The following is a 13,567-nucleotide window of genomic DNA, read 5'->3' on the forward strand; positions in this document are numbered from 1 at the left end:
GGCTTCTCACAGCAGCTTGGGCTCCCCAAACAAGGCACGCCGAGGAGAGGGAAAAGGCATTCTGGCCAGCCCTGCCCTTCCTGCACCTCTGCAGCCTGCCCTCCCTTCCTCCCAGACAGCCTTTTTAGCTCAGAGGGAAAGGGTGAGGGCTGATGCCTCTGAACACTGCTTGGGTGAGCCCCATCCTGGGAGCAAGCCTGGGGGAGGAGGAGAATTGCTTTGGGTCACTCTTTATTCCAAACAGAGGGCCAGACACCAAACAGGTGACACAGGCATTTAATAGACACATTTCAGGGAGGGAACAGAGGGAGCACTCACTCCCAGCAAGGCACTTATAAACACTATGACACAGGCCGGTGACAACATGCCATTGAGACTGACTCCCCAACCTCTGCATCTGGAGGGAGGGAGGGAGGTAGAAGCTGGAGGAGAACTTTCCAGCTGCCTGGGGCTCGCAAGATCGGCTGAATGAGAGCCTTGGGAGACAGCAGACTTTGGTTTCACGTATGCAGCAGACAGGTGCTGCCAGCACTGTCGGGGGAAGAGCTGGTTTAGGCCTGGGAATGGGTGTAGCCAGTACTCCAGGCTCCTAGCGGCACAGGTGTACCTTGCAAGGGGAGAGGAAGGAGGACCCAGGTGTCCAGGCGTGACTGCAAACAGGTCTGAAGGCAGGAGAGAGGGAGCCGTGCAGCTCGCCTAGTGCTTGTAGCTCTTCCGGCTGGAGGATGTGGTGGCGACAAACTTGACGCTGGAACCACTGCCCCCTAGGCCCCGGCTGCTGGTGGCACTGAAGCCAGAGCCTCCCAGGCCTGCACCCAGGCTATGCCCGCCACTGGTGGTAAAGGAGTAGCCGCTGCCCCCACCAAGGCCCAGGCTTCCACCTCCAATGCCGCTGCCGCTTCCATAGCCACTGGAAACCGTGGAGGTGACCACAGCTGCCGGGAAGAGAGGAGGTATAGTCAGATCAAGTGCAGGAGAGATGACAGCTGGGAGTGTGAGGGCCTGGGCCCTGGAGTCCTTGGGTGGGGAAGGGGTGGTTTCATCAGCCAGCAGTTTCCTCCTTCCGATGTCCCCTGCTTAGTGACATCATTGCCATGTGCCTTGGCCTGTGTTCCTGAGCTGCAGTGCCAGGAGGCTGGAATGGCTTCCTCTTCCCCTTCCAGAATCTACTGGAGCCCTCTCCTCCTGGAAGCAGGTCGGTCTACCTGCTTCCCCTTTGAGCCTCCTGCTGTGCCATCTGGTCCTGTCTCCCTCTCTGGGCCTGAATCCAGAGTTTCCCTTCCTTCTGGAAGCTCATGGTGGGAGGGGCCCACCCCTCTTCCCTCAATGTCCCCCAGCCCCACACTCAGAATCCCAGAGAAGGGGCTGGAATATTCTTGATGGACAAAGTGACAGATGAACCTGTTGGTCAGTCAATTCTGCCCCTGTTCTCCTTCCAACCAACCTGTTCTCCTAACCCAGCCCCTTACACATTCTAGCACCCCACTTTGGGTCTTGTAGAAAATCAATTTTTTAAAAATGGACTCCATTATGGGATGAATTGTGTCCTTGAAAAACCTATGGTGAAGTGTTAACACCAGTATCCATGAATGCAACCTTATTTGGAAAAGGGATAATTGTAGGTATAACCATGTTTAGATAAAGTCTATAGGGTGAGCCCTGATCTAACATCACTGGCATCCATACAGAAAGAGGGAAGACATTCATCTGAAGCCACAGACACACAGGGACACAGTCACAGAGACAGAGAGTTGGGGGATGCAGCCACAAGCCAAGGAGCACGGAGGACGGATGGCCACCACCAGAGCTAGGAGGAGGCTGGAGCGGGGCTGGGCCACCACGCTGCCTCTGTGTTCCGAACACCGTCTGGTTTGGAGAGGGGATGGCACCACCCTGGATGACACACAGAGCAGGAGGCTGGGCCAGGCTCTAGGTTTCAGAGGGAGCAGGGCCCTGCTGACCCCTTAATTTCAACCTCCTCAATTGTGAGAGAAGCCATTTCTGCTACTTTAAGCCGCCTGGCTGGTGGCACTTTGTTGCAGCAGCCCTGGGAAACTAATACAGACATTGAGGTGTTTTCAAGAGAAAAGGAGCTTCAAAGTTATGCTTGAAGGTCTGTCCCCAAAATTAGCTTTGAGGGTCTCTGGTGCCACTAGACAAGGACATCAGGGAAGAAGGACACCGGGGTGGCTAGGAGAGCTCTACCTTCTAGAATCACTGGCAGATATAATCAATTGCCTTTATGAATGCCCATCAAGAAAACCAAACTCACTTGCAGAGTGTGAGCTGTAAGAGTCATTTCTGTTGCGCTCATGATGCCAGCGCTGAGCTTTGTGAATGATCACTTCAGCTCTCACCAGCACAGGGCCATGCTGGCTTGCTAATACCTCTCCTGTTTTAGAGCTACGCTACCCAACTGCCATGTTTTGTGCTGCTCTCACTGCCTTGAAAACCTCTGGTATCCTTCTGCAGTTATACTCTGAGGAGTTGAGCCAAGCAATGGAGCTTCCTCCCAAACTGTTCGGGAGAGAAGTCGCCTAGTTGGCAATGCTCTTGTTTCCAGCATGAAGGCTCCTTTCAAAGGCCGAAGCCAGACCAGGAATTTTCAAAAATCCTGTCTACATCAAATGCTCACCTCTGAGCTAGGCTTGCAGCTCCAACAGAAAAGGCAGGGAATTCTGGGAGGTGGGAGATGTGGCTGGGATCTTCCAAACCCACTCAGAACAACCACAACAAACCTCCCATCGCCCCTTCTGTGACACCCTCACTCTCAAAGAGGAAAGAACTGTGACATTAAAGACTCTCTCCTAATATGTATTACCTTTTAAGGGACTCAAAACCTCAAACGTTCTCCAAATGAACCCTGTCTGTGAGATCCCGTCTAACGCCTCATGTCTTCGCCCTCCTACAAGCACACCACATTTCCATTCCCTCCACCACACACATTCCAAATGACGCAAGAAGTATGTCATACTCACAGATGTTAACTGGAGAAACTCCCTCTCCACTCAACCTGATTGGGAAGAGCGGGGAGAAGGAAGGTTACCTACGTGGCTGGCAGCTTACGGACCTTTGCAATGACATTTTTGTAATTGTTTTCAAAGCATTTAAACACACTTTATTGTTTTTATTGCAAAAGTGATGCAGCTTGAAATTATTTGAGAACTAGTAGTATTAAAGATAATATTAATAATCAAATGAATAAAATAACGTGAAGTTTGAGGTTCACAGGAACAAGATCTGTAATCTCAGAAATACACTTTTTGGTTTAAACTAATTAGATGCCTTAAGGAAATTGAAAGTAATCTTTTGCTGGCATCAACTGGAAAGAAACGGCCTGTCCCCTAACAAGATTTGTCTCTCAACAAGGCACCATTGTCATGCACTGAGCCAATGCTGAGCTTATTACAGGTATGGAGAGGAGTCTGACTCATAAAAATAACAATAGTAATATCAGTTTATTATCTTAGCAACCGAGTAACTTTGCTTTAGCATCTTTAGGACAGAACTGGTATTCATTCATAAACATACTGAGAACCTTTACAAGAGCTGGTGTCTGTTGAGTATCTGTTACCTACCTCACACCACTCAGTTCTCTCCATAGCCCCATGAGGTGGGTATTACTCACTCACTTTTGTAGAGGGAGAAACAGAAGCTCAGACAAGTTAACTAACTTGCCCATGATCACAAAGCTAGATTTGAAGCCAGATTCATCTGATACCAATGGCTATGTCACAAAACGGAATGACAGCTACCGTTTATTGAACACACTGTGTACCAAGCATTGTTCTGAGAGCTTTGTGTGTATTCCCTTCTTTGAACCCTTTTAATAATGTGAGCGTTTAGAACTACTGTTGCACACATTTTATTGGGTGGAGACACCGAGACGTGGAGAGGTTAAGTAATCTGCTCTTGGCTGCACAGCTTATAATGGGCAGAGCACAAAGCTCCCATGAAGCTTTGGGGATTGTGTAATCTGACCTTTTCATTTTATCATTGAAGAAATGGAGGGCCAGAGAGGGGAGACTGACTTTCCCAAGATTATGTAGCTACTTAGGGGTAGATCTGTAAGCCCAAATCCCAGGACTGTTTGTTCTCAGCCCATGGCCTTTCATACCACATTTTGGGAACTATTATATAACCAATCGTCTCCTTCGGTAGAATTCAGTTACTTAGACCTGATCAGGTTCTAGACTTCTTTAGGGGTGCTAACTGTAGTTGCACCTCAAATGATTTCCTAGCCTGGAAGGAAATTGCATCTGTGTATATATGTATATATATTTGCCATAGCCCAATTCTGACCTGTATTTTCTTCCAGGAGAAGGAACTGCAACAGCCTAAGCCCCTAGGAATGCCCCGGAAGCTGGGGGGAGCTCAACTTGCTTTGAGGATGAAGTTGGTACATCTACCTCACCTGCACTCCTCGCCCTCCAGCAGCTTGCGGTAAGTGGCGATCTCCACATCCAAGGCCAGCTTGATGTTCATCAGCTCCTGGTACTCATGCAGTAGCCGAGCCATGTCCTGCTTGGCCTTCTGTAGGGCCTCCTCAAGGTCCACCAGCTTGGCCCGTGCATCCTTGAGAGCCAGTTCTCCACGCTGTTCTGCATCGGCAATGGCCGTTTGCAAGCTGGAGCACTGTCAGGACAGGAGGAAGCCCTGAGTCCGGCTGACAGCCCATGAAGCTGTGGTGCTTCTTGGGGAGGAGTTCTGAAAGATGGCAGAATGACCCCGAAGAAATGAGCATTTGAGGAGTTCTTGGCCCTGCCAAAACTCTACCTGCTTCTTGACGCTGTCGATCTCAGCTCTCAGCCTCTGGATCATCCGGTTCATTTCCGAGATCTCTTGTTTGGTGTTTCGAAGATCATCCCCATGTCTGCCTGCTGTGACCTGCAGCTCCTCGTACTGATAAAACCACAGCAAACCCAGTCACTGAGTCAAATGGTTGGCCTGTGCACACAGGTTTGCCCTGGGTGCCACAAGCTGGCTCATTCATTCCTGGTCATTCACTCAATCCCCCTGAAGCTTACAGTACAATGGGGGAGATAGACATTAATTGAATTAGCATATTATCAAATGTAGAGTTCCAAACGGAGATAAGTGCCCTTAGGAAATGAACAGGGTCCTGGGAGAGTGTAATGAAGGAATCTGACCTAGATTTGGAAGTGGGGAATGGTGATCAGGGAAGTCTCACTAGAGACAGAGAGGCTTGAGCTGTGGTCTGAAGAATGGGAAGGAGGGATCTAGGTGCTCAGCTGTGGGGGAGAACATTCCAGACAAAGGAAACAGCCTGCATGAAGTCCCAGGGTCAGGGAAGGAACATGGTGAGTTCTAGGAGTAAGATGTTGATTTAATCCCTGTCCTTGGGGAGTTCCTGGTCACAGAGCATGCACCCAGACCAACTGTGCCCATGAATTTTGGTAGCCTGCCAAATGCCAGTGCTGGAGGATTGGAGGAGATATGGGAGAATGATGTGGGATGGTACAGAGGCCGTGGAAGGCACAATTTTGAAGACTTCGTAAAAGTATTCCCAATCTCAGGTAGTTCTCAGTCTAATGGCGCATATCCAGGACACGTGCATTTAAGATCAATAATGACAGCCTGTCTCCTCCAGCAGACTGAAGTGAAGTCTACACCCTTCGCCGACATAAGGAGATCCCCTGCCCGAGTCAAGATCTGTGAGGTTCTTGAAGGTGCTGAATAGCTCAGCTTCCTGTTTCTAGATATACACAATTAAATTGAACAACCACCCAACAACAGGAGGAATTATTCGCTATCAATTTCCACCACTTCACCTTGGGGTTAAGTGCATCATGTGTCCTCTCAGTGTCAAGGTGCTGCCTCTGCACTGGGAACCCCTGGCCCCTGCCACCCATCTTCCTTTCCACCACATGGCTGACCAGAAGGGACTGAGGCAGTGCACGGAGCAGGGAAAGAGTAGGAACCAGCTTGCAGGTGAGCAGCTGCCCCGGGAGGGGTCTGGATTTGGCAGGGAGCTGGTCTCATGGGTCACCTATACCCCTCCAAAGCCAAACTTCTTTGTGGCCCTCTGAGCTCTGGGCAGTAGCTGCTTGTGTTTATCACAACCTTTCTCTTCCTGACATAAACTCCCTTGCTCATTCCCACCTGACTGCTCCTTATTCAGCCTTAAACCTCTCCCCACTCCTTGGCAATCTTTTGTCCCTCACAGCTTCCTAAATGGACGAAACCCCCACATCTTCCTGGAATCTTTTTATTCATGGTGTCTTTTCCTCTCCATGATCATTCATTCACTTCATGGCCTCCCAGACCTTGGGTTTTCTGCTTGCAGTTTATTCATTTGCAACCCTGTAACCCTCCTTGGCATACAGCAGGAGCTCAGAAAATATACAGAGAATGCATTAGCCTTTTAGAAACTGCCTCAGGACCCTATCTCAGTTGTTCTGGTGTCTCACCCTGCTCCCACCCAGATGTCGAGGAATGTGGGGCTGGTGGATGTCCTGAGCTCCCAGCACCGGGCTGACCATGCATTAATATGTCTGGTTGGGTTTCCACATGCATTTCAAGCTAAGTTTTCATAGCATCAAAGACACGCCTGGTAAGTTGAAATAAATGAATGTGTTCACACGTTTCCTGAGGCTGAGTTAAGTGATAATGTGGAGCCTCAGAGAACAGTAACCCTGGAACCTATCATGGAGGTGTCCATGCTCACCTTGGTCTGGTACCAGGACTCAGCCTCAGCCCGGCTGCGATTGGCGATGTCCTCGTATTGGGCTTTGACCTCAGCGATGATACTGTCCAGGTCCAGGCTGCGGTTATTGTCCATGGACAGCACCACGGATGTGTCACTGACCTGGGTCTGCATCTGGGACAGCTCCTGCAGGACAGCAAACTCAGCATCAGCAGCGCATAAGAAGGGATCCTAAATCTTCGTGGTTGAGTACCTGTCTAGGTCAGGAATCCTTTGTTTGGTGTTCCTGGCAGATTCTCCCAGCTGTTCCCTGGGTATTCCCATTCATCCCAGAAAGATCAGTGTGGTAAGAGTCTTTCCCCAGCCTCAATTCTCAAGGCTCCCATCTGTGTGCTTTCCCTGGGCATGAGGGTGCGTAAGCGTCCTCTGAATTGGAATTACATAGATTTGAATGTGACACATGTCTGTTCTTTAGGAGCATCAGGGGACAGTGTGACTCTGTCACTTCCTACATCTCTCTCCCTTTTCACAGACCCAGGTCTCTGCCTTTGGAGGGGCAGTACCCAGAATGAGGCATCTTCAAAGGGCAAGAAGCCCCCAGACCAATGAGCTGAGGGGCAGCTTGCCTTTTTTAAAAAAAAAAAAATAATAATAACTTTTCATGGAAGGGGAAGGGAGCCGGTAAGTCTTGATTCCTTGGGAGTGTTACCCAATGACCTAGAATTTGGGAATCAGTACTCTGTCCTTGCTAGGTGTTGTATTGCCATAGGATGAGGGGGTTTGGGGGAAAAGCATCAGAGTGGGGGTAGTTTAGTGTGACAAAGCTCCAAGCAATTCTCCCTGGTCCCCCTAACCCCCAAGCCCCAGCTTGAAGTATCCAGGCAAGATGCTGGGCAGAGGCACTGAGTGATGACACAATGCATCATCCTTTTCTTTCCAGGCTCCAGACCCAGGAGAGACAGAAATACTTGCAGACTCTTACTGCGTCAAAGACTGAGTGGAGGAAGTTGATCTCCTCAGGCAGAGATTTGACCTTGGCCTCCAGCTCCACCTTGCTCATGTAGGCAGCGTCCACGTCCTGGAATGACAGCACAGGAAGGTTCTCTGAGTCTGCAGCCCCAAGCACTTAGTCCGAAAGAAGCTGAGCAGATTTCTCTCTAGCCCATCTAGTTTGGATTTTAGAAAACTCTGGGTCTGGGGGATTTGGGGTTGGGGATGAGTGATTACTGAGAACTGGGAGCTTGAGTTCCCGAGCTCACAGAAACCCAGGTAGAGCTAATGGGGCCATCAGCGTAGAGGGAGCATGTTGGCAGGTTTGAGCTCTGCAGATATTCTCAAGGTTGACGTGACATTTCTTGGGTGGCCCAAGGGTCAGGTTACCCCACACTCCAGATTCCGTTTTAAATCTTCTCCTTTCAGAGACATCTCCACTCACCTTTTTCAGGGCCACAAATTCATTCTCAGCAGCTGTGCGTCTGTTAATTTCATCTTCGTACCTATAAGGACAGAGGAGGGGGAGTGCTGTTGAGCAAGTTTGCTTTGAACTCTTCCCAGGCTGGTGTAGCAAGAGTTAAGAGCCCTCAAATCCTTTCCAGCTCTTCCGCTGACCTGGGCGTAACTTTGGATGATTCACTTAACCTCTATTTCTCCCTCTGTGAAAGGGGGATAATTTCTTCTGCTAGTTTTAAAAAAACTTTTCTAAGACTAGAAGGTGAGCATGGAACTTAAAGGAATAGCAAAATATATGTATGCAACTCTATCTTTTGATAGACATGCAATGCTATTCTTTAAAATGTTTTTCTGTCTCAAGTGTCTACTGAAATTATGGAGTAAACTTTATCTGTTCAGGAGACTGTTTTAGGTACATTTTGATATATTTTCACTGAACCTCAGGGTGCCCCTGAGAAGTGTGCTTTTTCTAAGGAGGGGTAGCTCAAGCTCAGAAATAAGGGCAAGCTGGCTAATGGGTTATCCTGGGCCAAATTTCTTCACCTGCTACAACCTAGATGATGTGCAGTCAAAGGTTGTCACCCCAAGGAAGGTCAGATTGCCTCATTTCTTGCTACCTCTCTTCACCCCACAGTGAATGCCATCTTGGAAATGCGAACCATCTCACTAATTGAGCCCATGTCCAGTGGAATTTAATAATGTGCTGACTGTGAAATTATATTACGCTTTCTAGAGTTAGCAGCAATGTTTTGTTGGATGATGCTGATGTCTCTTTGCAGTCATGCCGACAAATAGGAATAGGATCTCTGTCAATAGTGATGCACAAGGTGAAGGTCCCTTTGTTACCCCACACAGTCCTGTCTTCACCTTATGGGATAATGGCTGCAGTCCCAAAGCTCCCGGCTGATACTGGCATTTGCTCCTTCTCACCTCTCTGGTCCTCATACAAAGGAGCCCTGAGACAGCCATGTGTGGCCAGAAGCTAGTCTCCCACCTACCTGACTTTGAAATCTTCCACGACATCCTGCATGTTCCTCAATTCAGCTTCAAGCCTGCCCCTCTCGGTGGTGATGCTTTCTAGCTGCCGTCGGAGCTCACTGATGTAGGAATCAAAGAGGGGCTCCAGGTTCTGCCTCACGGTCCTGGAGCCCTGCTCCTGCAAGAGGGCCCACTTGGTCTCCAGGACCTTGTTCTGCTGCTCCAAGAACCTCACCTGGAGGGAAGAAGAGAGCATAAAACCTTGAGAAGTTGGAGAGGCAGAGTCAGACACTCCTATTAATAAGGAAGAGAAGAAAAAGATAGATGTTTGTCACCTGGCACCCACTGACAATAGTGTAATTGACAACTCCAACCCAAAAGGAGGCAGTCCATGAAGCTCCCACAAGGCTCCCTTAGGCTTGCATAGGATTCGGGTGGTGGGTCCTAGAGGCCTCTGTAGGGGAGCTGCGGTGTTCTCGGGTGAAGTTTCTCAATACTACCTACTCTGGGTTAGGGTAGTTTGCTGAGCAGCAACTCTCCTGTAGAGAATCAACTGAACTCCTCCTTTGGTGGTGACTGAACCAGCCCATGTGGCTCCAAAAGAGAGGACATTTCTACCAGGTCCTGTGGGGCAAGCTGGCCTGCAGGAAGGGCCTCAGCCCCTGGGAGGCCTTGCTGAATAGCGCTCATTCCCACAGTGGGGTCGTTGCATGATTGCTCTCCCCACGTGGGATGGCCCTTCCAAGAGCTTATTCGATCCCAAACCCAAGGGTGTGGATGAAGCCCCTGGCTCACCTTGTCAATGAAGGAGGCGAACTTGTTGTTGAGGGTCTTGATCTGCTCACGCTCCTCGGCCCGCACCCGCTGGATGGTGGGGTCAATTTGCAGGTTGAGAGGAGTCAGGAGACTCTGGTTGACAGTTACCTCTTGGATGCCTCCAGGGGGGCACACAGGGAAGCTGGAGCCACTGAAGCCACTGAAGCCTCCTCCAACTCCACCCCCATAGCCAAATCCACTGCTGACTCCAAACCCACCGCTGGCCCTGCCACCGAAGCCGCTTCGGAAGCTGCTGCCGCACCCACTGATGGAGACCCGCTTGGTCCCCCCCAGGTTGTAGAGGCTGCGGCTTCCAAAGCCGGCCCCGGCACTGCTGATCCTTCCCGGGCCCCCACTCCCCACCGCAGAGCGGGCCATGGAGACAGAGCTGAAGCGGGAGCGGCCAGCTGCTGGGGTGGTGGCGGAGGTGGTGCTGAAGCCCCTGCGGCTGCCGGACTGGAAGGTGACGGAGGACTGCCGAGACATGGTGGGTGAGGAAGGCCGGTGAGAAGGCACCTGAGGTGGGCTGGTGTGGGCAGTGGAGAAGACAGGTGGCTGGAGGGCCCTGGGTCCGTGGCTTTTATGAGCATCCTGTGGGGGCGGGACACTGCTAATGGAGAGAGCCTTCTGATGGCATCCCCTGGGCATCTGCCAACGCTGAGCTCACACTCGACACCCCTCGGGAAATGGTGTAAGGGCCACCGGCTGGTTCCCTGGCACCCCCCTCCCCCTTCCCCCAACATGCAAACTCCTTTCCAGTTGCAACTTGATCAGCAGGTGAGTAAGAAGCAAGTTAATTGCTTTCCATCATGTGCTAATCATGCATCGTATAAAGGACTCAGAAAACACTGCCTCATTTCTAAACCGCTTTCTTAGGCCTGGGACCAACTCCCTCCTGTCCAAACATCTCGTGTCAATACAAGCAACTGCGCTCCACTGTTCCTTGATGCGCTTCCTATTCCGGAAGCATTTTGTCAGCAGCTGCTGCCTGCTTCCCCAAGCCCCATCCAGCTGTCCTTCCAGACCTTGAAAGTCCTGCTCTGTAATCAACTTTCTTAGGAATCTGCCGCATTTTGCTTGCCCCTTTATTCTGCTCTGAAGCTTTTGTGTCTACCGTGTAGATCACACATGGTTTTCTGGAGCGTGTGTGTGCCTCTACCCTGCCCACTGCCAGCCAGCACTGTCTCCCGGGGAGAGAGGTTGTGAGAGGAGGAAGATTTGAGTTTGACTCTCAGACCTGCTCATAGTTGTGGGACCTTGACCAAGTCATGAAACTTTTCTGTGCCTCAACTTGCATGTCTGTAAAATGGGGTTTGTGATGAATATTCACGTGTGAAAACTTTTGCAATGCCTGGTACATGTAAGTGCTGAGTGAATGTCTATTGAGGCTTCCCTCCTTCTGATACATCAAGTAATATTAAGGAAGTGCCTATCGTGTGTCCATCCTGTGACTAGCCCTGTAGGAATTCAAAAGAAACACAAGCACATTATTTATCTTTGACAAGCTCATGGTCCTGTTGGGAAGACAACTGTACAGGATGGTGTACCATGAAGCATCACCTCCAAGCTGCATTTGAGGCTGCCTCTCCCAGAAGTCTCCCAGGCAGGTCCCTCCTCCTCCTGAAGACCAAGAATTCCCAGCCCTCCAGTCCTTCATCAAAAGAACTCCAATGGCTGCACCTAGCAGAGGATTCATTCTTTCCCTGTTTCTCCCTGTTGAGCTTGTGATGTGCCCTACAGTCTCCATTAGTCTACAAACTGCAAAGAAGACTTCAAGGCACCTTGTCCCACTTTGTTCTGCATCTCACTGCCTGTCTCTACCATGGGAAGAGTCAGACCAAAACATTGCTCAATCTTCTTCTTCTTCTTTTCCTTGAGACAGGGTCGCACTCTGTCACCCAGGCTGGAGTACAGTGGCTCAATCTCGGCTGACTGTAACCTCCGCTTCCTGGGCTCAGGTGATCCTCCTACTTCACTTCTCAAGTAGCTGGGACTACAGGTATGCTCCACCATGCCTGTCTGCTTTTTTTTTTTTTTTTAACTATTTTGTAAAAACTGGGTGTTGCCATTTTGCCCAGGCTGGTCTTGAATTCCTGAGCTAAAGTCATCCATCCTTGGCCTCTCAAAGTACTGAGATTACAGGCGTGAGCCGCCATGCCTGCTCTGAATCTCCTTTTATCTTGCTGACCACTTGCTTCTTGCTGTGGTTTTGAAGGCTGGGAGTAAGAGAGGAATTAATCAGCATTCAGTCTCCATTTCATGGATGAGGGCACTGAGCCCGGAATGGCTAACTGGACAGACAGACCCACAAGAAGCAGAGCCAGATTCCACGGTCTTCCCACACAGGTGTCCTTTTAGGGGCACACCGGGAACCAACCTTTGGCAGACGCTCTCACCTGCCTGGAACGGCAGCTTGGCACTTGGACCGGCAGTTCTTTGTTCTCCAAGTTGCTTCCTCCTTGGGGCTGAGGCCAAGGGGTAGGCCTCTCCCCCATCTAGAGATTATTTGCGAGTCTCAGTTTCCACAGGAAAGATGAATCATAGCTTATGTTGATACAGGCCGGGAAGAGCAGAGGAGTTCCCTCACCTGGTTCAGCTGCCAACCCCAGCCAGGGTGGTGCATGGCTCTCAAGTGGAAAGAATAATTACTTTTGTTTGCTGTATTCTTCATTGCGTGATAATCTGGCCCCCAGAAGAAAGGACATTTGTTTCCTGAGCTGCACCGAGCAAACCTTTGCAGAGCTTTCCACAAAACAAAGGCCTCGGAGGGCCTGGGCATGGGGAGTGGCTTGGCTCATGCTCCCGGGAAGAGAGGCCTGGAGCCTTCTCTCACCAGGCTTCCCACGTGGGAAGCGAGCTTCAGGCTGCCTTTCCTCCCAGCCATGCCTTTCTTTCCCAGGTCCCCAGCTGGGACCCTCTTCCCAGGCAATTTATCTCATTCTGTTTCCCTTCTGGTTTTTCTCAGCCATCGCCTCTTGCCTGGGGCTGCTCATTTATTCTTTTCCTTCACCCTCCTCTGGCTTTTCAAGGGCTGTTATTTCGGAAGCTGGACGGTCTTATTCACAGGCTTTGCGGAGTTAGATTGAAGTAGACCGTTCACCTTCCTTCCTCCTTCACTCTCTCTTCTGTGACCTCTGATCTACACAGTGACCTTTATCCTGGTGGTCAATATCTAGAAGAGGGCCTGGGACACCTGGCCTTTCTGATGACATGCGTCCCCACCCTTTCAAAAATCTCAAAACCCATAGATTCTTAACACCTCCTTTGCTTTCTGCCAAGGAAGGTATTTTTGTTTCTAACCTCTCTGTAATTCTGTTTAAAACTCATCCCTAAGAAGTCATCGAAGATGAACTGGGCCCAGTACTACCCCTTAACACTGTTTCCTGGAGTGCCTGGGTCTGGCATGCGCTTTGATATGATGTTTTTCTGGTGGTCTGAGTGTTATTCACTTCTGAGGTTTGGGTATTTTCTTCCCAGCTCTAACTAGCCTCCTCATTACCCTAGATAGAACTGTGGCAGAAGTTAGTGCGATTCAGGTTGACCAATTTAAAGAAGAACTACATATTCCGTTGTGTTCTTCATTCTGTAGCCTCTCTAGCTCTGTATTATTGGTTCTATCTGAGAGGAGTTTTCTTGAGCTTGGAGGAGTGCTGGATT

General features: G+C 50.1%; 1 protein-coding gene across 1 annotated transcript; it reads right to left on the reverse strand.

Annotated features, from left to right (window-relative positions):
- Positions 1-260: 260 nt before the first annotated feature.
- On the reverse strand, positions 261-10,479 carry KRT75 (keratin 75). The gene is made up of 9 exons (XM_010349846.3): positions 9,890-10,479; positions 9,115-9,329; positions 8,103-8,163; positions 7,650-7,745; positions 6,689-6,853; positions 4,777-4,902; positions 4,415-4,635; positions 2,979-3,013; positions 261-935 (listed from the first exon to the last, which is right to left on the reverse strand). The coding sequence occupies exons 1-9, from the start codon at positions 10,394-10,396 to the stop codon at positions 697-699; spliced, it is 1,665 nt and encodes a 554-aa protein (XP_010348148.3). The 5' UTR covers positions 10,397-10,479; the 3' UTR covers positions 261-696.
- Positions 10,480-13,567: the final 3,088 nt, after the last annotated feature.

This window comes from Saimiri boliviensis, chromosome 7 (genome assembly GCF_048565385.1).
Source record: "Saimiri boliviensis isolate mSaiBol1 chromosome 7, mSaiBol1.pri, whole genome shotgun sequence".
In the NCBI taxonomy this organism is placed as follows: Eukaryota; Metazoa; Chordata; class Mammalia; order Primates; family Cebidae; genus Saimiri; species Saimiri boliviensis.